At 40.3% G+C, this 26,104-nt stretch overlaps 1 protein-coding gene across 2 annotated transcripts in view; it reads left to right on the forward strand.

The window, feature by feature from the left end:
* mdn1 (midasin AAA ATPase 1) overlaps positions 1-26,104 on the forward strand; it is a 218,421-nt gene that overhangs the window by 66,997 nt on the left and 125,320 nt on the right. For both annotated transcript variants that reach the window (XM_057822299.1, XM_057822300.1), the window contains exons 18-27: positions 6,225-6,369; positions 9,654-9,750; positions 9,831-9,944; positions 11,966-12,113; positions 14,456-14,563; positions 14,632-14,783; positions 19,687-19,865; positions 21,027-21,235; positions 22,174-22,320; positions 25,315-25,456. In XM_057822299.1, coding sequence (XP_057678282.1) covers positions 6,225-6,369; positions 9,654-9,750; positions 9,831-9,944; positions 11,966-12,113; positions 14,456-14,563; positions 14,632-14,783; positions 19,687-19,865; positions 21,027-21,235; positions 22,174-22,320; positions 25,315-25,456 — 1,441 coding nt within the window. The remainder of the gene's footprint in view (positions 1-6,224; positions 6,370-9,653; positions 9,751-9,830; positions 9,945-11,965; positions 12,114-14,455; positions 14,564-14,631; positions 14,784-19,686; positions 19,866-21,026; positions 21,236-22,173; positions 22,321-25,314; positions 25,457-26,104) is intronic.

Genomic DNA, 26,104 nt, shown 5'->3' on the forward strand with positions numbered 1-26,104 from the left:
TAGTCGTTCAGTTTATAGAGCAATTCATGGAAGCCCCGGTGCTTTCAGACGCTGTAAACTCATTGGATGCGTTGCATAAAAGGCGTTATGTGGAAAAGCTTCATTCTATCTGTCACGAGTACCCCTTGGTGGTCAGGGGCCGCGAGCGTAACATAAGACGGCAGGTGTGAAATGAGGAGGCAGTGACAGGTCAAAATTGCAAATAAAAAGTTTATTTAACAGAAAAGAAACAATGGACACAGAGCACACAAACATTTACCCAACCCCCTGCACTATGCAGCAAACACCAAATAAACAGTTCCAAAAACCCCAACTGAACCTAGAACCAAAAACAACCCCCAAACTAAAACACTACAGTGACAGGCACCTATTGTGCCCCAAAATACATGGGTGGTGTTGCCGCTCTATCTAATGGACTAATACAGAGAGTTGGTACCTACGTGAGGTGGGAGACACGATGCATACCTGCAGGTGTCTAACTAAAGTCCCTACCTCTGTGCTCTGCGCCAACCTAAAGAAAAAGACAAAAGAGATCATTAATAAACAAGTGGCAGAAAGCAAACTTCACAAACAGAATCAAAGTCAAAACATAATAGGCTTCAACAAACCAATACAACCAAAGTGAGAGCTGCCACCGCCTCTCCTGAACAGAGCAAACAATTCAACTTATATAGTGGCAGGACGAACAGATGATTGGATGATTGACTAATGAGGAAGTGGTTCCAGCTGTGGAGGCCTTCTGAGATCACACAGGTGGAAACTACTGCAAATGAAAGATACAGGTGAAAACCAACCTAAACCAGTATAAAGTGAAAGGAAAAACATACATACCTGAACAAAAGGAAAAATTACTCCCCATCCGTAACACTCCCCCCCTAAAATATCAACTTCCAGTTGATAAACAGGCCTATCCGGAATAGCCTATACATCCAATGCAAGCGAAATTTCAGAAGGGTAGCACAGCAACAGAGAAGTAACCTAAACCGGCACGTACCAAAAACAAAGATGCCATCATAAATAAAAACCCTGCTACTGACCACACCGAGACAGGGCATCCGTGAACACCTTGTCGACACCTCTCCCACGCAAAGTGCCGATCCACTGTATCAACACAGTCATCAGACAATGATGAACCTGGAACAGGTAACAAGACCAGTACCTGGTCACCCGGCCCAAACGAACGACAGACGGCGGTCTTATACCGTTTTTTCATGTCGCTCCGCACTCCCGACAAACACTCCTTGGCCAAACTACATGCTCTATGTAGCCGCTCACGAAACCGGCTCACATAACTGAGGGTGTTTCTCTTCGTTGACAGTCCCGCACCTAGGATTTCATCTTTTAAAACCTTTAAAGGCCCTCGTACAGTGTGGCCAAATACTAGCTCTGCTGGACTAAAACCTAGGGATTCTTGTACAGTCTCTCTGACTGCAAAGAGAGCCAAAGGGACAGCATCATCCCAATCCCTACTGTTATCAAAACAGTACTTGCGCAGTATTGATTTTAATGTGCCATGCCATCTCTCCAACGCTCCCTGTGACTCCGGGTGATATGCACTAGATGTTCGATGTGTGATAGACAATGTTGTTAAAACCTGCTCAAAAATACCAGAAAGGAAATTAGTACCCTCATCAGTTTGTACCAATTTCGGCAGCCCAAAAGTAGAAAAGAACTTCATCAGAGCCTTGACTACAGACTGTGATGTTATTTTTCTGAGAGGTATTGCTTCAGGATATCTTGTCGCGACACACATCATAGTGAGTAAATATTGATTACCACTCTTCGTCTTAGGTAGCGGGCCAACGCAATCAACAAGGACGTGTTCGAATGCTTCGCCCAGCGCAGGGATTGGATGTAGGGGTGCTGGTTTAAGCCTCTGGTTTGGCTTTCCCACCACTTGACATGTGTGGCATGTACGGCAATACTGCACAACATCCTTTTTCAAACCAGGCCAAAAAAAATGTCCCAATACACGATCATAAGTTTTTGTCACACCTAAATGACCTGCCCATGCATTTTCGTGAACCAACGATAAAACTGCATGGCGGTAACTTACCGGGACAATCACTTGAACAACGCTAAAATCTGTGTCCAAACGAGACTTCCATTTTCTTAAAAGCAACCCGTCCTCAATAAAATACTTTGCATCCTTATTCTTTAAGTCATTCGGGTGCTGAATAGCCTCAAAACATTTGTTTAGACTGGTGTCAGATTTTTGCGCAGCAATAAGGTCATCGCGAGTCATTTTTAAAGAAACTGCATCAAACGCTGATCCCTTTAACACAGACTCATTAGTCGTACTCCTCCCTGGGTTAACTAATCCGTCCGCCAAAAAGGTGTTCGATAAATCGACCTCATTACCCAGCTTTTTCAATTGCGCACGAGTGACGACACAGACCGGGAACACGTCAGGGTAAGCCTGCCCCAATTCGTCTGGTTGCGACTCATCAGGTTGCTGCACGACTTCCAACACCGGTGTGACCTTACCACCGGCGATGTCGTTCACTAACAGAAAAGTGACGCCTGGCATCGGCAATGATGGGCGAACCCCAACTAAAAATGTGCCTGCCAAGAGATCACATGACAAATTAACCCAGTGTAACGGTAGCGTGATGTACTCCATTCCAATTCCTTGGACCACCACACTCGAGCCACGAGAAGACTCATCATTAAAAGGCAATACATCACCCAAGATAAAAGATTGGGCAGCTCCGGTGTCCCGAAGGATGCGTACCGAGCACTTTTCACCTGAGCCTAGAGAAACATAACCGTCGAGCATAAAAGGTTCATAAGAGGAAACCTCACCTTTATTTGCTTGAACTGGTTGAGAAGGCACCATGCATAATCCAGTCGGAGAAGATTCAGCCTTTCGGTTATTTCTTCGCTCTGGACAGTTGGCTATTAAATGATCATTCTCATGACAAAGAAAACAACGTTCCGCCGAAGTAGGTGGCGACGCCCGTCCTGACTGAGACCGGCTTTTAAAACTCAATTTACTTTTGTCTTGTTTCTCAACGTCATCTTTTTTATCAACATGCTGCCTGTGAGTAATCACATACTCATCTACCAGCACAGCTGCCTCGGACACATTAGTGACCTTCTGTTCATTTAAATAAGTGGCCAACCGATCCGATAGGCTATTTTTAAAATCCTCCATCAAAATTAAATCACAGAGTGAATTAAAATCCGTGACTTCACTTGCCTTTAACCAACGATTGAAAAGAGTCTGCTTTTCACTAGCAAACGCTACAAAGGTTTTTTCGGGTGCTTTTCTGTGAACACGAAAACGCTGTCTGTATGCTTCGAGAACAAGGCTATACGAACGCAGGACAGTCTCTTTTAATGTAGCATAAACCATGCTCTCCCTCAGAGGCATTTTGTTCATCACATCGCGAGCTTTCCCAATCAACTTGCTCTGTAGCAAGGGCGCCCACGCCTCTGGTGGCCATTTAAAAGCCGTGGCTATTCTTTCGAAGGTCTCAAAATACTCGTCCACCTCCGACTCACGGAATTCGGGGACGAGACCAATCTGCCGACTAGCGTCAAATGGCTTATGTGATGAGTTATCACCCGGAGTTGCGACCAAATGAGTTCCGGACGTTACATCAAGCCTTTTCATTTCCAGTTCCAATTCCTTTAATCGGACAGCATTTCTAGCCTCAAGTTCTAATTTATACATGGCCTGCTGATGTTTATACTCGAGCTCACGGTCCCTCTCCTCTTTCTCAAGCTTCAAACGAGCTAAGCGAACCCTTAACCGAGGGGACGAACCGGCTCCATCTAAGGAGGACCTAGGGCTAGTGGGAGGAGTCTCACTCCTCACAGCCCGAAAAACGGGAGGAATTTCCTCCGGAGAATCCGAATGACCCTCTACTCCCTCAATAGACACGCCCTCTTTAACCAGCAAATCAATGACCGATGCCTTCAGCTGAGCCCAAGTTTTAGACATTAGGAGCTCAACTCCAAAATGCGCACCGATCGCACAAAAATCCGCTTTTCTTCAAAGGTCCAATTGTCCCACCGTGGGACCCGCCAAGAAATCCTCAACACTAAAGCCTGTGGCCATTATCTACCAGGGCGCGCAGGGAATTACCAAAAAAGTTAAATAAATAAAACTCGCAATCCGACCGCCACTGCACACCAACACACCTGGCGCCTCCGCGGAACCACACAGCTCCCGGACGAGCCCCCAAATGTCACGAGTACCCCTTGGTGGTCAGGGGCCACGAGCGTAACATAAGACGGCAGGTGTGCAATGAGGAGGCGGTGACCAGTCAAAATTGCAAATAAAAAGTTTATTTAACAGAAAAGAAACAATGGACACAGAGCACACAAACATTTACCCAACCCCCTGCACTATGCAGCAAACACCAAATAAACAGTTCCAAAAACCCCAACTGAACCTAGAACCAAAAACAACCCCCAAACTAAAACACTACAGTGACAGGCACCTATTGTGCCCCAAAATACATGGGTGGTGTTGCCGCTCTATCTAATGGACTAATACAGAGAGTTGGTACCTACGTGAGGTGGGAGACACGATGTATACCTGCAGGTGTCTAACTAAAGTCCCTACCTCTGTGCTCTGCGCCAACCTAAAGAAAAAGACAAAAGAGATCATTAATAAACAAGTGGCAGAAAGCAAACTTCACAAACAGAATCAAAGTCAAAACATAATAGGCTTCAACAAACCAATACAACCAAAGTGAGAGCTGCCACCGCCTCTCCTGAACAGAGCAAACAATTCAACTTATATAGTGGCAGGACGAACAGATGATTGGATGATAACTAACTAATGAGGAAGTGGTTCCAGCTGTGGAGGCCTTCTGAGATCACACAGGTGGAAACTACTGCAAATGAAAGATACAGGTGAAAACCAACCTAAACCAGTATAAAGTGAAAGGAAAAACATACATACCTGAACAAAAGGAAAAATTACTCCCCATCCGTAACACTATCCATTCGCCAGATCCATATTTGATGCCTAAATCGATATTTTTCGACCCGCTGTCTTCGCCCTCTCTGCCTGACATCTGCTACCCTAATATCTACAACTATCTTGTCCACACAAAATTAGCCTATTCTCACGAAAGTTTGAAAAACTTTAAGAGCAGCACTCTAAGCAACATTACCCTGTGTGATTTCTAAAATGGCGACAATCAAAAAAAAAAAAAAAAAGTTGACTGCGATGGCCGACGCTTCAAGGATAGGTGGATATTGGACTATTTCTTCAAGAAAACACGCAACAACTGTTTGCCTCATTTGCAAAGAGACAGTTGCCGTTTTCAAAGAGTTCGATGTGACTCAATATAACTAAACAAGACACGCTGACATGTACGACAACATTACAGGGAAGATACGCAGGGAAAAATTATAGCAACTTGAAGCTAGTTTATTTTTTCACAGCAGCAGTATTTCGCAAGAGTCCGAGTGTCGAAAGAGAAAGCCACAAAGACGAGACTGTTGAAATTATGAATTTAAAAAAATAATAAAGCAAATGTGACACTCAGATGGGCTTGCTAAAATTTGTTTAAATATATTGTTCTATGTAAATCAGCCAAGGTAGCCCCCCCGCATTTTTACCACACCAAATCTGGCCCCCTTTGCAAAAGGTTTGGACACACCTGTTTAACTGATGATCCGTAGACGAGGCCAGCTTCTTTCACTTGGTACCAGCTAAATATTATTCAAAATGTAATGATGGTGGAAGAAATAAGCATCTTGAATTTGAAACTGTATGTTGTCGGCGAATAGCCTCGCAATGATCTTAATTGTGGTTGTCAGCCCAAAACCCTCTAAATATATATTAAATGCATCTTACCAGATATAAAATGACTACTACATAATCCGTGGTAATCGTTTGGAGCCCAGTTTTCTCGTCGAATTGCAGCAGTCCATCTCGCTCTCCTCTCCGGGTCTCTCGGAATACGGTAGAACTTCAAGTCTCTCCGTCTATCTTCTCTGTTATTGCAACCAACCGCCACACACGCCTTCACCATTTTGATTATTAATGTTAACGAGCAGAAAAACACACCATAATAGGAGGAATTTACGTAGCGGTAATGCATCAACATGACGAGTAGACGGACAATATGGCGCGGAGGCGTGGTTGTGACGTCATGTGAGTAGGGTCTATAGAGGGATAAATGGTAGAATTTGTATTTGCAATGAAACATAAAACTATTTTTTGTGGGAGCTGTTTCATACTGTATTTTTTATCTTAGGGAACTTTAGCCAAGGCAGTAAAGAAGGGCTACTGGATCTTGCTCGATGAGATAAATCTAGCAGCGGCGGAGACCCTTGAGTGTTTGAGTGGACTGCTAGAGAGCTCTGCTGGATCCCTAGTGCTCTTGGACCGTGGAGATTTTGGTGAGGATGTTTTTTGTTTTGTTTTACTTGCTCTTCTCCTCCTCCTCCTCCTCCATCTGTCTCTTCTTGTTGGGTCTCAAACAGCGACCACTGTGAGGTACCCGTTGTATATGTAGATCTATCATTACTTTGATTTTTATTATTGTTTTTATTGCTATTATTCAGACAAATTGTTGAAAAATGATATATACAATGGTACCTTGACGTACACTTCTGTAGACAAAAGGACTTTCTTTGCTGCATATTACGAAAAATACAAAAAAAATCAAAACCGCGCGATTGGTATCACTTTGGCTTTTGGACATCGCCTCACGAGAAAGGTAAGGTTCCACATTTTCTCCCCCCCCCCCCCTTTTTTTGTTGTTGCATTCAGTCAGTAAAATGACATTTCTGTATCTGTATATGAGCTCTGTTTTCTTGTATTCTTCTATTTATTGGTGCTAAAATTAGGGTGCGCGAATAAACTGGTACAATAATTTCTCCTAGATTTTACAAGTAAATTTGGGGTGCGCATTATACACGGGTGCGCCTTATATTCGGGAAATTATGGTAGGCCATTTACATGTAAAATGCAGTTCAATATACAAAAAAAATGTTGGTACAAAAGCCACTCTGGTAAGTATTAATTTCATATCTTGAGCAGTGTTGTTTTTGGTTGGTTGACTTTTGGAAGAAATCACTTATTAGTAGGGATGGGAATTGATAGGATTTTTACGATTCCGATTCCATTATCGATGTTGCTTAACGATTCGATTCCCTTATCGATTCTAATTTGGGGAAAAAGAAGAACAAACGTTTTGATCGGCATCGAGTTTGTTTAATCAGAAGTCACAACCTTACAAACTCACAACGAGATCAAAAGAGGCCCAAAGCCTCAATGTTAACTGTGGCAATAAGTGGAAAAATACACAAGAATGTGTAACATTTTACTGAAATATTTATCTAATAGAAATAAAAAATATTGGTATATATTGGCAGATAGGTTGTTGTTCTGCCTTTGGCAATATGTGTTAAAGCAGGGGTCCCCAAACTTTTTCCTGTGAGGGCCACATAACTTTTCCCTTCTCTGATGAGGGGCCGGGGTCAGTTTGTAACAGAAAAAGTGTGACGATTGCAGAAGTGCATAAATGTAAAAAATTGTTTTTCAGAAAGCCACAATCAAATAACCCTTTCTGGATTCTTCACGGAATGAAAGTAAATAAAATAATAATAATAATATAATATAATAATAGTAATAATAATTAATAATAAAAACACTATTAATTAAATAGATAATAACCAAATAACCCTCTCTGAATTCTTCAAGGAAAAGGCCAGGAAATTATTAACACGATTGAGAAAAAAAAAATTTCAAAATGGCCGGACCTAATGTGGAAGCGGCCCGTATTTGGGCCGCGGGCCGCAGTTTGGGAACCGCTGGGTTAACGTGTATTATTTACCATTACATTGAAATGCATGCCTTTCAGTTTTTGTGGCGCTTACACGCTCAAGTGGGGGCGCCCTTGCGCATCCTGACGCGAAGAACAACGCGCTCACGTGAAGAAGAGCGCTTACACCCGAAGAAGAAATGCCGCATCCGAGCGAGTGAGCAAGTTAGTGAGAGAGGGAAACACTTCTACGAGCCTACGTTCTTTGTTAATATCTGTAATATCTACAGCGGCAACGCCTGTACGTATCATCTTTTGTGTTGTTGTTGTTGTTTCCACTCGCGATCGGACACTTAAATCCAGTTGTGTAGTGGTTTCAACGATGTGCTAATGCTAGCGAATGAATGCTAACCATTTGTTATTACTGTTATTAACAGCTGATCATCGCTGATTTACGTTGATGCAAACCTGTTTGTTATTGGGGACGAAATTGATTTGTTTCATTTCTATTCTTAGTTTCACTCTTCAAGTGATGGTTGAATAAAGTCAGCAAATTATACCAACGTCTTCTGCATCGTCATTTGGGAGTTTAGCTTGCTGTATAGCCAGGACTGAGCCTTAGCCTCTCTGTGAGGACAGCGCAGTCGTATTCCCTCCCGATGCAGTTATCTCCACCTTGCAATGACTGCAAGTCGCTTTGTTGTAACTTTTCCTCGTGAAGTGAAGACACACTTTCGAGCTTTTGAACTTACATGCTGTCATTGTTATGTATATGGCTGCAATGCTCGTGCTTACCTGTCGTAACCTTTCATTTTCACACTCTTTCCTGGTGAAGTGTAGTCAAACTTTGGAGCGAGTGGTTCTTGGCGCCATGCTAGTTTGATGCGTCTGGACAACAAGACACGTCACGACGCAATACGCGTCTTTAGGAATTGTTAAAGGGATCGTTAAGGCTTTTTCATTGTGATGTCGATGCCTCGAAACACTCGGAACCGGTTCGGAATTGGAATCGGATTTCGATTCCCATCCCTACTTATTTGTCTTAGTCTGATTTTAGTAATTTCAAATGGTTTCGTCTTGGTTTAGTTTTAGTCGACGAAACCTCATACAAATCTCGTCTAGTTTTAGTCAACAGTTACTCCAAAATATTTTCGTCAGTAACATTCAAATTTGAAATTTTAGTCCAAAAAAATTAAGGTTTCCAACAATTTCAAATGAACATAGGCGAGCACATATTGTAGCGTCTACAAGGACAACAGAATCTTTGTGATGATAATACACACTTAGCAGGAAAAGCAGAGCATTATTTTCAATTAAACATACCTAGAAGCCACATACAATATGTAAAAAAGAAAAAATAAGTTGTCTGATTGTTTAACATCCTCTAGACATACTACCAGAAAAAGCCAAATGGCTCTGCTTTAGACTGGCCAATGTTTTATTAGGACGCTCACCATTCTGAAGCTAATGCTTACATGGATGTGAATGCTATGCTAATTCTAGGATTTACATTTATTGCCTGATGATCTCTCACTTGAGACACATCCTAAACTAAGAGGCGGGAGAGGCGCAGCACATCTCACATGAGTGACACGACCCAAAACACTGCCGCGATGCAAGCTGACATACAATATTGAAATGCCACTCATTGTGAACATATAACAGAAACGGTGGTGCATTTTCGTCTAGTTGTCATCTTGTCAGACGAAAACTGACATTAGTCTCGTTATGTTTTAGTCTGCCGAGCCACGTTTTTAAGCACGCCATAGTCAAGAAAAAGATTTTTTGTCGACAAAATATATTCGTTCTCGTCATTGTTGACAAAAACCATACTGAGCTTAAGGGTACCACTGCCATACACATTTACAAAAAATGGCAAAATGAGGCTTATTTTTTGTTTTATATGTATTGCTCTAGATGCCCTTGTCCGACACCCAGATTTCAGATTATTTGCCTGCATGAACCCAGCTACCGATGTGGGTAAAAGAAACTTGCCCCTCGGCCTCAGAAACAGGTAACTGAATGCTGACCTATGTTAAATAATGAGCAAAAACAAAATCGACATCTTGCGCTTTATAATTTGATGAACTGCAGGTTTACAGAACTGTATGTGGAGGAGCTCAATGAAGAGGGAGACCTGCGGATCTTGGTTTCGGACTACCTGAAAAACCTGAATCCTCAAAGGAGTGTCATCGATGGAATCATAAGGTTAACACAACACTACAAGCAAAGTGTCGTATGCACACACTACAGTAAATGTGAGGAAAACGTGGTATGAATGATGACTATCGCAAAAATTAGTTTTAGCTCACGTTCAAATTACATCAATGTTGCCACGACCTCCATCACACATCTGGCTTACTTTTTGTTTTCGGAGGGTCCTTTTTTGAGCAAGCGTTTTACGTGAGTGTTTTTGTACAATGGCAACGGAAAATATAGTCCAGGCCTACGCTCACGTTACTGTACCAGACCCAGAGAGTGACTTTTCTGCCAAGCCAGGGCAGCTACAAAGACTGTTGCAGGACGCGTCTGATTGGTATGCTAAATTTGCACGTGTAGTGTATGGACAAGATGATCTGTCCGAAAATAATGTTCCTGGTACCAAAGTGACTGATGAAGATGTGGAAGAACATACAAATGTTCAGTTAAAGAGATGGCTTGAGTGTCGAGGGCTGAAAAAGATGGGGAAAAAGAGCTGACCTGATCCAGAGGTAGCTTTTTTATTGACACCTTTTTCTTGTGTGCATTGCCTTAAGCCAATGACAATGACATTCCCCTGTTTCAACAAGCTATCCTCCATATGCCCTGTCTTTCTTATATGTTATATCCTCTGGTTGTCTTACGTCTCTGACCGTTCTTGGGGGTCATTAATATTGCTATTTTTGTGTAGCGATCGCAGATGCAGCATTCTCATCTGTAGGAACATGGCTCCCAATAAAATGTTTACTGCATATGAAGGTGAATGACTTCGCCTTGCTGGTGTTAAACTGGTCTTTTGGACATCCACGCAAGTTGATCCATTGTTCACATTTTTTCCTCTTTTTTGGCTTCGGGAAATGTATAAAGAAAACATCCTTCATATGTCGTAATGTCTAGAGTCATTTCTACAAGTTCCAGAGCAGCAGTGTTTACTTGGCATGTTCTTTTTTGAAAGATTACCAGCACAAAACATAGACATAGACCTATGTTTGTATTCGAGGGCGTGTCTATGTTGACCCACTTCCTGGTTAAGATGGCGATGTACGGTCTAAAAATAGCATTCGTGCGGTACGCTACAGAGCAGCTCCTACTGTTGAATAGCACTTTCCACCATTTGTCAAACATACGTGAATGTTTGTAGAACATTTTGGAAGGCGTTTGCATACTTGTAAGGAGGCACCGTATTTTATTTCTGCCTCAATGGTAAAAAAAAACGAAAAAACATTGGGATAAAATTTAAAAGGTTTGGATGTTTTTTGTACTATAATAAGGCACCTAAAAGCCTTCAATTTTCTCAAAAACTGACAGCCTTATAATCAGGTGTGTCTTGTATATGGATCGATATTGGTTGCTCATTGTATGACATTCGCTTCACCGCAGCTCCATCTAGTGGATGCATAACGCAATGCCAATCTACTACTAATGCGCTTTATGTACAGTAATTCAGTGCGCACCATATATGAAAAGAGTTTTAAAATCGGCCATTCATTGAAGATGTGCCTTACACTCAGATGCTCCTTGTAGTGTTCAAAATATGGTAATTAAAATGTTCTTGAATTTGGCCTTAAAAAAGCTAATTTTTAAATCCAATTAATTCTCAAAATTGTCAAAACCTATTTGTGTTTGGTGTCAAATTAAGAATGTGTTTAGAATACACAAGTACAATTGACGGAATGATCCTGCAATCCATTGAGTATCACAAACAGATCCCAGTATCACCAAACAGGTCCTAGCCTTCAGCATGTAGTAGCACATTAGTGCTTGTTACCTAAAATGTCGATTTAAATCTACTTACTTTGCAAACAATGTGCCGTTTGAGCCCTGAATTGTTATCATGGTCAAGTTTTAATTCATAACATGATAAGTCAAACAGCTCTAGATTCTATAAATGATTTTTTGGGGGCCGGCATTACTAAAATATTACTAGGTTGGTGAATTATTCTAATTTATCTAGTTAAATTACGGCATTTTGTTTTACTGAATTTAACCATATTTTGGTGGTATTAATTCTGTTTGGAATGTATGTATAGTTTTTATCTGGCAGTAAGAAAGGAGGCTTCCTCACGCCTTGTGGATGGGACAGGCCACAAACCCCACTACAGCCTGCGCACACTATGTAGGGCGCTAAAGTACGTAGCTGCAAACCCTTGCAGAATTGTGCAGCGCTCTCTTTACGAGGTAAGATTACAATATTTCTGCAATGTCATTAAAACTACTACAATACTTAATTTCTTAGTTTGTGTTGTTGGAGACTTTACAGACTAGATAGCTCTGCATTTCCTAGTTTACTGTTAAAGTCCCACTGTCATCATTTTTTCCACGCTAAACAACCTAATCTTGTTAAAAGGTACCGGAAGGCCTCAGGTACCTACGACATTTCGACTCTGCAACGCTCGTGCCTCGTCTGCCATTTAGTCCCCAGCACCATAGTTTCTGCTTCAATAGTGAATAGTGTTTGTGCGCTGGGAGAATCTTTGCCTTTTTCGCCTTCCTGTTTTCTCATTATAGCCCCAAAGAAGAAAGCTGGGTGCAAAAGAAAAACAATTACCATGGAAACAGTTTAACATCATAACAACAGAGAAATGAGAAACAGGCGAACATCGTTAAAGACCTGTGCTGCGTTCAGACCAAAGTTAATCCGTCAATGGAAGCTGATTTACGCGGAAATTAGTGTTATGTCGCCTTCGTAGGAGCAGAATTTATTTGTAACGAGAGGACTCCCTTTTGAATAAACAATTTTAAAGACTCGGATTCATAGTATGAATTTCTTAGCTATTAGAATTCATTCATCTTCTGTTTGAGGGTCGTGGGGGTGTTGGAGTCCATCCCAGCTAACTACTGTCAGGAGGCAGGGTACACCCACAGGCGGATCTACTATTCAGGCGAAGTAGGCGATCGCCTTAGGCCACCAACCAGTAGGGGGCCCCCAACCAGCTGCCCTTGCCCCAACGAGCAAGGGCTTGGGCCACCGGAGCCAGCAGCACCCCCAACTATTCGTCATGTATGATTATGGCAGCATACCAAACAAACAAATAACAAAACAAAAAAGAAAGCCATTTGAATGGTGCATTTATATTATCTCTCCCCCACACACACACACACACTACAATGGACTGTTCCATGACGACGGACTGAGTATCAGTCGCTTAGCTTCATTTAGCATCATTTAGCTTAGCTTAGCTCAGTTTAGCATCGCTTAGCTACGCTTAGCTGTTCGATAGCTTCACATAGCTCTCCCGCGTTTTTCACGCCACTAAGCTCGCTATTTTTACGGCTCACTTGCTACTTTGTCCAATCTATTTGTTTCAGTAAAAGGCCATCTAACATGACAATGCTGTCCTCACTTCGAAGCATCTACTTTTTCCCAATATAGACAGCTAGAGAACGCTTTAATAATCAGCCTTTGTCCTTTTTGTTATTTATTGAGAGAATGGCCTAAAACCATCGTCCCCTTAAGACTGTCGTAAAACTATTTTTAAAAAAAAAAGTACACAACATAGCATTAGCAACAATGTTAGCGCTTCACACAAATTCGCTAAAAATAAACAAAATTGTATGATACAAAAAATAAAACATTTCTCATAGGCAGATTATGTACCGTAATTTTCGGACTATAAGCCGCTACTTTTTTCTCTCATTTTGAATCCTGCGGTGCATCATAAGACCCTCATAATTATGACATGACACTGTCATAGACATTACTGAACGCTTATGTCATTGAGTTTCATCCGGAAAATTATGTCATTAACTCCATTTATGTCCAACTTGGATCTTTTACATCCATTCAAAATAGATATAATTTGCCGGATGACACAAAATGACATATGCCATTGGCATTCATTAATGCTCATGGCAGTGTCATGTCACAATTATCATGGTCTTATGGCAGTCTTATGGCACCACTCTCAAATACAGTGTTACCAAATACCTTGACTAACAACTAACAAAACAACCGGAACAGTAACTGAAGAAATGATGAGCGCAGAACATGAATTTTGATTGTTATTCACATCTGTAGCGCTGTAATGCATGCGAGGAGGCATGTTGGACAGCAGTGTTGAAAGCAGGTGGCAGCAGAGGTTGACTGTCTCCTCCCCCAAGAGAACAGTGATGGCCAAATGAAGCTTCTTGAAGCAATGAAACTTTGCAGCAAATTGGTTCAGAGCTTCATGGTGGTTCATTTGATCTTATGACAGTCTTTTGATGCCAATGTCAAATAAAGTGTTACCGGTTGATATCTTTTGGTGTAAATATCCCATAATACAGTGAGGACAGCTTCGGCTTATAGTCCAGTACGACTTATCTATGAACAAATGACATTTTCGTGTCAAATTTGGTGGGTGGCGGCTATAGTCAGGTGCACCTTATAGTGTGAAAATTACAGTACATTCTTTTCAACACTATACTTACAGACAAATCTTGCCAAAAGGCAGAATAATGACAGTGGGACTTTCCGTCCCATTTAGGACAGGTGTCTATCTGTACGTGGCGATGACAGTCTACTTATTTTCTGTTTGCAGGGTTTCTGCCTTAGCTTTTTAACTCAGCTAGACAGGGTTTCTTATCCTGTGGTCCATACGCTAGTTTGTAAGCACATCTTGAAAGGAAACACCAAGTGTCTGAAACAGGTGAGTGCTCCTGCTCCACACTTTTACTGTAATGACATGCACTCACTAATGATCATTTTTTTTCCCAGCCCATTGTGGCTCCCTCAGGCAAACCGTGTGTGTCTGTAGAGGGCTACTGGGTTTCTCAGGGAGACTTGGAGCCCACAGTGAATCCGAATTACATTCTCACAACGTCTGTCAAACTCAATCTACGGGATCTTGCCAGAGTGGTATCTGCAGGGTAGGTGCAATGCATCAGGAAGAGCACTTCACTTTTTCCACATTTTGTTATGGTACACGTGTGTTAAAGACCTCCGTTGAAAGGACAGTAATCCATCAATAGGGGGTGCAGCGATTATAAATTTGACGCAGATCAGCAAGGGAAGTGGGAAATAGAGGGTTGGGGTACTTCTCCATAGACAGTAGTAAAGCCCAAGGGCGTAGGTTTGGTCTCAATATTGGTAGGGACAATATAACAGCATTGCCTGCATGTACACTTTTATGCTGGTGATGGAACATTAATAAAATCAAACAGATTGGGTGAATAGGGGTCAGGGTTACATTTGTCACCAATATGAACCTAATTGATAGGCTAAATGATTACCGTAACGCAAAATAAATCTGTATTGACCTATACTATAGACCCTACCCACGTGACGTCACAACTCCTTCCTCCTGACTGGTGCCGCCCACTTGACCGTCAACACATCATGTTTCCCTGTTACGGCTACGTACATTCCTCCTATTTACGACGTGTTTTTCTGCTCGTTAACATTAATAATCAAAATGGTGAAGGCGTGTGTGGCGGTCGGTTGCAATAACAGAGAAGATAGACGGAGAAGACAGAGAGACTTGAAGTTCTACCGGATTCCGAGAGACCCGGAGAGAAGAGAGCGAGATTGGCTGCTGCAATTCGACGATAAAACTGGGCTCCAAACGATTACCACAGATTATGTAGTAGTCATTTTATATCTGGTAAGATGCATTTAATATATATTTAGAGGGTTTTGGGCTGACAACCACAATTAAGATCATTGCTAGGCTAATCGCCGACAACATACACGTATGTATGTAGTGAGAGTGCTATCGCTAAACCAAATAAACATTAAAAGCCCTAACTCCATTGACAAACGACATGAAATACATTAGACTTGACAGTGGATGTTAGCAATAACAAAAGATTTTGAATTGAAAATTTCGTAACTCACCTTTCCAAGCACAAGATAGATTCCTGCCGAATTTTCGTGGACGAGGACCTGTTTCACCCAACCAGCAACGAAGTATTTATAAGCCTCCAAGCTCTTAAAGTTTTTCAAACTTTCGTGAGAATAGGCTGATTTTGTGTGGACAAGATAGTTGTACATATCAGGCTAGCTAGCAGATGTCAGGCAAATACGGCGGAGACAGCGGGTCGAAAAACATCAATATAGGCATCAAATATGGATCTGGCAAATGGATAAACTGAAGCTTTTCCACATAACGCCTTTTATGCAACGCATCAAGTGAGTTTACGGCATCCGAAAGCACCGGGTCTTCCATGAAATGCATTATAAATTGCTCGATCAATTGAGACCATTGATAATACAGACACAAAATGACGGACAAGGGGGCGGAACCATACAGCGAGCACGTGGTTTTATGACGTCGGTGGGTAGGGTCTATACTACTATACTATACTAACTTTCACACTGCAACTTTACAGTATAACGTCTTTATCTGATCATTTTTCTTAACTCTAGTCGAATAATTATCTCCATCTTGTTTTGAGTGTTAAAGGCTAGTTAATAGATTCATGCCTCAGATTCTTCCACTTTAGGTAAATAGGACTACAGTAAATTTGTTCTTATTAAGCCCATACATCGAAAAGTCCAAGACAAAAAAAAATTGTGCAACTTTATTTACACTGAAAACAACTGAAGTTTTTTTTTTTGGGTGAGGTTTTGCAGTGCATATGTATTGGTTTTGGGTGATGCACCGTTCTATTCAAACCGTTTTCAAAAACTACTAAAGAAACATTTTGAAAACTTCCAGAATAAGTGTCTGCATTTTATAAGCAAATTGAAATTGCAATATTCGAACACAAATTACACTAACAATCATACACAAGAAATACAAACTTGTTAATCATCTCTTAACTATCCAGGAATGCGGAAAAAAAAAAAAAAAAACGGTTCTGCGCATGCGCGTAATGTTAAAAATGTTAAAAAAACTTCTGATAAATGAATATTTACTTACGTTTGATCATGGACAGACATGTAGACAGCTTCTCCTCAGACACATCCTGCCATGTGGCTGCACACAACTCAACTGCACGCCCCTCTCTCACCGTTAACTTTAACGATTAACTTCGCCGTATCTTTAAGCATTTATTTATGCCATATTCATGGTGCACGTATGTAACTTGTTTATTTAACAGCTTTGCATAACATTCAGAGCCCAACTGAAAGTACAGTAAAAGAGTGCCTATTCACCACCACAAAAGCTTTGGGAGGAAAATATTATAATGGGTGAAAAATTTGACAGAACACTGGCTGTGAATGCGCGTGTGTGTGTATCGGGGGGTAAATCGTCATCCAATCAAACTTGCGTTTGAGGGGACAAATGGACTGGCCCATTTAGCAAGTGAAACGGGTCAATGTAAGTCCGAACATATTGAAAGTACTGTAATTCACTTAATAATGGTATGGTTAATTCTATCCTTAGAACATGGGAAGACATTCTAAATTACCTATATGATTGAAGTCATTATATAATGCAAATAAGGTTGCTTAAAAGTTGGTGTGGACAATTTGAGCATTCTGAAAAGTTGGTAGTTGTACTGTATGTGTCCATACCGTCCCAATGAAAACCTACACCCTTGATATAGCCCTATTAATAATTTCACAAGCATTAGTGATTGTTACAGTTGTTAAATCTGATCCTATCTTTTGTATATTAGAGGGCCCATCAAAATCAGGAAGAAATGGCAAAAAAACACATAAAACAACCCAAAAAAAACAAAAACAACTTATTTTTTAAAAAATGGTTAAAATACATGAAAAAAACTGCGCTAAAAGGCAAAAAAACTGTGAAAACAACTAAAACCCAGAAAAAATCTAACTGCGGAAAAAATTGGTATACCTGCAAAAAATATAAAAAATTTGCTAAACTCTGAAAAATTGCAAAGAACACAAAACAGCAACCCCAGACCCCAAAAAGACAAAATTGTGAAAAACTGCAAAAAAAAAACAAAACAAAACAAAGCCTAAAAACTCTACCAAAAGCATAAAAAAATAATTTTTTTTTTTTTTAGTTTTAGTCATTACTGGACACTGGCTGCCATTGACTCAATTTTTGTTCATTCGCCCCCTCCCAGTCGACATGGATTGTACGTCTAGCGACAACCAATAAGTTATAAGAAAGTGACCCAAAAATACCGCAATTTTGTAAAAACACCGTCTATCTCCATTGACAGGCCTCGTGTATTGCATCGAAGATAACGGGTGTCTTGCTTGTGGTTAGCCAAGGTTCTGTTCCAAAGGCAGCTGCATACCTGTCAACCCGAGGCCGTTGGCAATCTTACAAATAGGGACGTATGCCCTTACAAATTGATGACTAATCTTACGTTTTTTATAGCGTGCAATATGAAACAAAACAAAAAAAACCCTCAATTTTTTAAATAATATGAATTTATTGGTACATACGTACATCCGTGCAACGTACATCAAATTGGTGTGCATTGCTGTCACCCCAGGAGGAAGCCTCTTATGAAGACTGTACACAAGAAAGCCCGCAAACAGTTTGCGAAGACATGTCAACAAAGCACATGGATTACTGGAACCATGTCCTACGGTCTGATGAGACGGGTCAGCTTCCTTGTGTACCGTTTTCAGAAGAGGCTTCCTCCTGGGTTGACAGTCATGCACACCAATTTGATGTAGAGTGTGGCATATGGTCTGAGCACTAACAGGCTGACCCCCCACCTCTTCAATCTCTGCAGCAATGCTGACATCACTCCTGTAACAAGTCACATGACATTTTGGAGGAAAAATGACAAGCAGTACTCAATTTGGACATTTAGGGATGTACGTTTTTTTCAAAGGGGTGTACTCGCTTTTGTTGCCAGGGTTTTAGATATTAATAGCTATATTTGGATTTATTTTGAGGGGAAAATAAATGAACTCTATTATATAAGCTGCAGATATAAGCTACACTTTTGACAGTGTTGTCCCATGAAAAGATATACTTAAATATCTGCAGAAATGCAAGGGGTGTACTCACTTTTGTGATACACTGTATTTGCATATAATATCTAGTGTAGCATCAGGTGGGCGGAGGTTTTTGGTTGTCAGCTACAGTCAGGAAATATTGTAGCCACCTAGCCTAGCATCACGTTTGCAACAGTGTCACAACACTCTTCCCTCCTTCCCACTCCCGCTCTTCTTTCTCCGTGTCTGACTTTTCTCACGTCATTCAACCAACGTAGTAATGCATAGTAACGCACATTGTATCGTTGCCGAAATGGTGACAAAATGCGGAGGAAAAAAAAAACGTAATGCACGAAAAACGTACAGATTTTGAACGTACTGCGTACACATAAAAAAAAATCAGTGCTCACTTGTACTAATTACGCCGAAACCGTACAACTTGACAGGAATGCAGCTGATCTAAAGTAATGTCAAATATCTTTGAAAGTGATCAGTGCTCGCCATCGTTTTGTGAGCAAATAGGCAGGATGGTATCTTTTAATGCTCACACTAGAATAATATCCCTCCCGACTTTTGCCCCCGATCTAGGGCTGAAGAGCTCAAGCGTTTTTATATGGAACCCTGCCTCAAGAACAACCATTTCTGCAGTTGGGCTGCCACAAACTATTATTTTGATAGTCGACTAATCACTTTTTAAAAAGTGCAGAAGTAGCAGACAAGCATTCCATGATTAGGCTCACTTTTCATCCTTCTGCAAATACACTGCGTTCCAGATGATGATTTTTTTAATGATTTCTATTTATCTGAATTATGAATAGTCAAAGAAAATGACAGCCTCATTTTCAAGTCATTAACCAACCAAATTAAAATGTTGAAATGTAAGAGGATGACGTTCAGCTTTTCTGAGTTCACAGTATTTTAAACAAGATTCCTTCTCCTATGCTTCATCCATCACAGAACTCACCCAGTGCTGATCCAGGGGGAAACCTCCGTGGGAAAGACTAGTTTAATCCATTGGCTTGCTGCAACGACTGGGAACCATTGTGTAAGAATCAACAACCACGAGCACACGGATATCCAGGAATACATAGGATGCTACTCGTCAGACCACAAGGGCAAATTGGTGTTTAGAGAGGGTAAGAGTTTTATGCTGATGGAATATGTAAGCCCTTGAAATGTTACTGACAGATCAGTGGCACTGCTCATTTTCATTGATTAAAGAAGAAAAACAGCTTTGAATCAATTGTTATTTTCATCAACGATGACGATAATGAAAATATTTCTGCGACGAACAATATTTTATGACGATAACGAGACGATAATGAGCTAAAAACATGTCTTGGGAGATTAAGGCTACGTCTACACTAGGACGGATAATGGCCTTAAACGTTTAATTAGTTGGACTACACGGCATGTCGGCTACACTAGTATACCTATTATCCGGATTAGTTGTTAGACGAATAATATAGGCGGGTAATGTTACCCGCCGCCTACGCGCCGCCTAATATGGATTGCTGTCACCGTACAACATTCGGATACTAAGGAAGGGACGTCATGCCGTCGCTGTTTTTAGTGCGGCATATCAGCATCGTAAGCAATTGAGGCGGACGATCACGACGTGGCATTCCTGCTCCTTTTTTCTTTTCCACACATTTTTATTGAACCTTAAAACTATGTCTCAATAATATGCTTCAATTCAGTGCCCAGTTGAGGTCCTCTCATTGCGGATGAGGTGGAGATGAGTGTTTTTTTACAGAGCTCGTCTCTCGAGTTGTCTCCGATCAGCCAGTTGAGGGGCTGGCCCCTCCCAACTCAATACCAACCGAACATGAGTACTGTATATAAAAATGCGTAGAGGAAAATTAAACCCCGAAAAGTGACCTGCGTGGTACCCCAAGTCAAAGAGGCGCGCGATCACTTTTTTTTCCCAAGACATTTCTGCCTGTCAAAACTGTTGCCACTTCAAGGATCGCCACTTTTATTGAGTTCCCTTCTTACGCTGGCGATGTAACCCGAATTTCCACACAAGTCAGATTTCATCATTGATTGATGAAAGCCCTTGACAGCCCTTGATTGAATTGACATCAAATTACGTTGAAAAATAAACTAAAATACATACAAATAAAACAATAGGATGCTGTAAAAGTGCACATTGTCATAGCTCTCAATCATGTAACAATCACAAGATACTAAAACAATGTATGTTGCCCGCATTTTTCATCATTGATTTGTTGCTGCGCTCCTTATTTAATGCGTCACAGGAATGAAATTGTTGCTCGACTTTGGCTATCATGCAGGCATTCTCATTGACGCAATGAGGAAAGGTTACTGGATCATCCTTGACGAATTGAACCTGGCCCCCACCGATGTTCTGGAGGCCCTCAACAGGCTGCTAGATGACAACAGGGAGCTTTTTGTGGTGGAGACACAGGAAGTCATCAAGGCTCACCCACGATTCATGCTGTTCGCTACACAGAACCCCCCTGGTCTCTATGGGGGTAGAAAGGTAGTTATTCTAGCATCAGAATACTAACACAGTTCATGGAAATGGCATATTCCCTGTTTTATATCTATGTCATACAGTGTATGTATGTTTTATATACACATACTATATCGGCATTTCACTGCTCTGTACTTGTGATATGTGCAATAACGATAAAGTTGAATTCTACTCTACTCAAAACATTTTGAAAAGTCATTTTCTGTGTTGAGACGGATGGATGAGACGAAATGAGAGTAAGGGGGATAAAAAACGGTGTTCTGCCAAAATGTGGTACACCGGCGAAACGTCTACAAGAGGCGAATTTGACACCCAAAGTACTACCATGCGCTTTGAGCTTGTTTAGTTTAGATGCATACAGGCACCAAAAAAATGCCTTAAGAAAATACTTAAATGTAGTTATATCAAATAAGGGTGGTTTAAATACGCTACGTGACTAATGTGGTCAGCAGATCAACAATCTGCTTTAAAGCTGCCACAAGAAAACACAATGCTTAGAGGTATGAGAGGGAAACACATGCAAAAAGTATTTTTCAGGGTTTGAAAAGGTAATACAAGACTCGATAAAAACACAAATAGTAAGTATTCGCCACTTTTAACCGATGTGCGCATGTATTGGACATCTTGCCATGTAGAAAGAATTGCAATAACCCGGTACTGTTCGTCTAGTGACAGTGACAAACCACGTCATCCCCCCGAGCGTCCATTACGGGCATAAACATGGCGCCCTCCGTTGGTCAAAACATTTACTAAATATTTTATAGTTTTTTTTTTTTTTTTAAATCAATGGCAATATTTTATGTGTTTCTAATAACATATTTTAGTAAAGGAGAACAATTGTGGCTTATTAGAGCCTACAAATCTGTGTCAGGTTCCCTTAAAAACTTACCAACATTTGTCTCAGGTTTAAAACTTACTAACATTTGTCTCATCTTTACCTGCAGATTCTTTCCAGGGCATTCAGAAACCGCTTTGTGGAGCTGCACTTTGATGAGCTACCCAGTAAAGAGCTCGAGACCATCCTCCATCAGAGGTGCTGCATGCCTCTATCATACTGCACCAAACTGGTCAAAGTCATGACTGATCTACAGGTATGTCTTTTTTTCTCCAAATTGTTTTTTGGTTGATTCGACTTTGAGTCGTGATAGATAAAAGAGAAGAAAAACATGCTCTACTGAGAACGAGGTTAGAATTCAACATTATTTTATGATTCCCAAATTTATTGGTCTTATTCATGGAGTTTCTGTAGTTTTTTGGTTGGTCTTTAGCTCCTTTTTTCTTTTTATTCTCAAAGCATCGCTACAGTATTTGTCAGTCAATCTAGGGCAGGGCTAGCAAAATGCACGGTTCCAAGAAAAAAAAGCAAGCAAACAGGATTGATGTAAAAAGCTTTAAGAAAAAAAAAAAGTGTCAAATTTGTTTTTGGGTGAATGGTACTTTTTTTCTCAAAAGCATTATTTTTCTCGGAGAATTGACAATCGTTCTATATTTATTCATTTATTTTGGTACTTATTAGTGTTCAATGTAGGGATGTCCCTTATCTTATCACCTGATTAGAAATCGGGCCATTTTTCAGATGATCGGAAGCGGGTGAGAACAACAGGGTTTCAATTTTGAAAAAAATTTTAAGGACTAAAAAGTAACTTGATAATCCAGAAATACAACGGTATTGCCAAAAGAAACAAAAATGTGCAAGTTTCCTGGAAAAGGCGGAAGAGGAAGGACTGTAAACAGCAGAGCACAGAGAACGCTGTGGAAGTTAACGCGGGAACTTAATGGGTAGCTGTCGAGTGGTAATCTCCGCTGCGTAGAAATATTTTGCAATGTGTGCAAAGTGGGCATTTCATGTGGTGAAAAGGATAGAACTATCTGTAATTTTTAGCTTAGAATCATTAATTGATGTCTTAACATCAACTTTTAAACAAATTACATCACAATGAAAAAAAAATTGGTGTCTGTAAAAAAGTCACGGATATCTACCTCATAACTATGGCTTAATTTTTTTTTGTTACTGTCGCATTTTCCCTGATATTTTAGATGATAAAACCAGATCCAAACAAAGAGAAAATGAAAATCTTGATTACTCCTTGATGTCTCCGATTTCTGCATCTTGACCCTTGTTAAATTACCATGTTTCACCCATAAAATCCCCCAAAAATCCAGCTGTGGCCATCCACAGCTGTGTCTTGACACTCGGTGATATTTGCGACATGTAGTTTTTGGATCGAAAAGAGGTAAGTACGCGTTAATATCTCGTTAAAATCATGGCTTCTTTAATTATGCTGTCGCGTGCTCTCACCTCCACTTAGGGTTTTGCTGTTTAAATTTTTTTTTTTTCTCTAAGAATGCCCTCCTGCTCAAAATTTTTCTTCCCCCAGGAAATAGAGAGTTTAAGATCACATGCATTTCAGAAAATTTTGAAGTTGGCCAAATTGGGGGTCTCAGAGCGGAACTTCAAGTCACCTTAGTGTTTTCCGCCATATACTGTATATGTGGCCGAAATTTGGCCAACTTTCAAAATTGGCCGATATGCATGTGTGATACATCAGTGGAAAGCTTAAAATCTCAATTTTCTGGGGGAACAAAATTTTTGAACAGGAGGGCATTAAAAAAAAATTAGCAAAACCCTATCTGGAGATGAGAGCACGCGAGAGCAGAATTACAGATGGCATGACTTTAATTAAAGAAGATATTATCGCGTACTTACTTTTTTTCGATCCAAAACTCCATGTAGCATGTATCACCGAGTGTCAAGACACAGCTGTGAATGGCCACAGCTGTTTTTTGGCGGGAATTTATGGGTGAAACATGGTAATATAACAAGGGTCACGATGCAGAAATCGCAGACATCAAGGAGTGGTCGAGATTTGCTTTTTCATATATTTACCCTTTTAACATTTTTTTTTTTTTTTTTTCTTTGTTTGGGTCGATTATTTATCATCTAACATATCGGAGAAAATGCGACGGTAACAAAAATAATACAATTAAGCGATAGTTATGAGGTAGATATCCATGACTTTTTTTTACAGACACCAATTTTTTTCATTGTGATGTAATTTGGTTAAAAGTTGAAAATATGTGAGTGAATAATTTTTCAGTTTTTTTTTGTTAAACTAAATATTAGACATTGAAGGAAAAGAGTCGATTTTTCCTTGTTACAGGTTGTTTTATTCTTATAACGGACAGGAGATGATGACACAGAATTCAGAAATAAAAAAGAACAAAGAATTTACACTTAAAGACAGACAAACAGAAAAGACATGACATCCGGTACCGGGAAAAAGAAAGTGTTTCCAAGCCTCCCAGTGCATAGCCTTTTCCCTCACTTCTCACTTGGGAGGTTCTCTCCCTTCCTCCATCTTGCTAGCACCAGCAAATATTTTCCAGATGTACAACTATTCAATGGCATACACTGAACAAAGAACAAAGAGATTGTCTTATGAGCGAGAATGCAATATCCACATATGATTATGTAAATAAATGGAAATATAATCCAACAACGTCAATAGTTCATTTACGCGAAAATGACAGACATTTTGAATAATAAATATAATTAATTACCTTCGTTTTATGGCTGGGTTTAAACAAAAGCGGTTGCGCGACGTCTGTAAATGGGGGTTTCCAGGGTAAAACGGACAAATTAAAAATAGTTCGGGGGCTTAATGCGCCATGACTTTGCTATGGCAGCATCTAGACATATTGTTCTATCAAACACAACAGTTGTTTTGGCTTAAAATACAGCAGTTTCTTTTAAAGAGGAGTTCAAGAGCAGAAACTGCTTTTTCAGTCTTGTCTGTGTTTTCCGCTATATGAAGCTGATTCTCAATCAGGTGACTCTGATTCGGGTGCAAAAATATGCGATCGGGACTTCCTAATTTAATGTCCAGGTGTTTTATTATATTAGGTTAAATGTTAGTATACATATTACTGAAATAACATACTTTCGTTTTCATATTAAAAATTTGTTTCGTGAATCAAATTGCGGGTTAAAAATCGTGATATGAATCGCATTGTGAATTTTTGTATCATTACAGCCCTAGTTAATAGTATGTCTTTTCTCCCTGTCTCTGTCTTTCTCTCTCTAGTCATTCCGCAAAGGCTCCTCTGTGTTTGCAGGCAAACATGGCTTTATCACCCTCAGGGATCTTTTCCGATGGGCGGATCGCTACAGACTGGAAGAACAGACTGAAGCCTCTCAGGACTGGCTTCAGCATTTAGCTGATGATGGTAAATTTGGCAAAAGATGTGCATAGTGTTGATCAGTGTTGTTTTCATTAACGATATCATCAATATTTCGTTGCCCAACATTTTTCCCATGCCGTTGACGTATGGCGATGAGCTAAAAGCGTGTCATGAATGACTAACATCATGAGACGATTGCCAGTTTTCGTCTGACGAGACCAAAAGTCTATATAGTCTCCTGTCATATTTTCACAATACGTGACATTTGCTTATTGTATTAGTAGTTGGACAGCTTGCATCCTAGCCATGTTTAGTCGTATTACTACTTCAAATGGTGTTCGGAAACAGTGCAAGGATACAATGGTACCTCATGATACGAAAAGAATTTTTTCTGGAGTGGCTTTCGTATCATAATTTTTTCGTATTCGTTCCAAGCACGACTATAACACTGCATTGAATTTTATAATATTAGGGTGAAACCAGATTGACATAAGAGCGAAATACATTGAATCATTCAATATACGAAAGCTTACCATTAATACCTGTCGTAAAGTAGATAGTAGAACATAACGTTACGCCTAAAAAATGAAAGAAAATATAATAATGTTGAACCATACTTTGTGCATGCTAAGAACACATTTATGCATGCAAAGAAGTCACATAGACGAGAAAATGAAAAAAGGCTTAGGGTCT

Source organism: Corythoichthys intestinalis, chromosome 19 (assembly GCF_030265065.1).
Source record: "Corythoichthys intestinalis isolate RoL2023-P3 chromosome 19, ASM3026506v1, whole genome shotgun sequence".
Lineage (NCBI taxonomy): Eukaryota > Metazoa > Chordata > Actinopteri > Syngnathiformes > Syngnathidae > Corythoichthys > Corythoichthys intestinalis.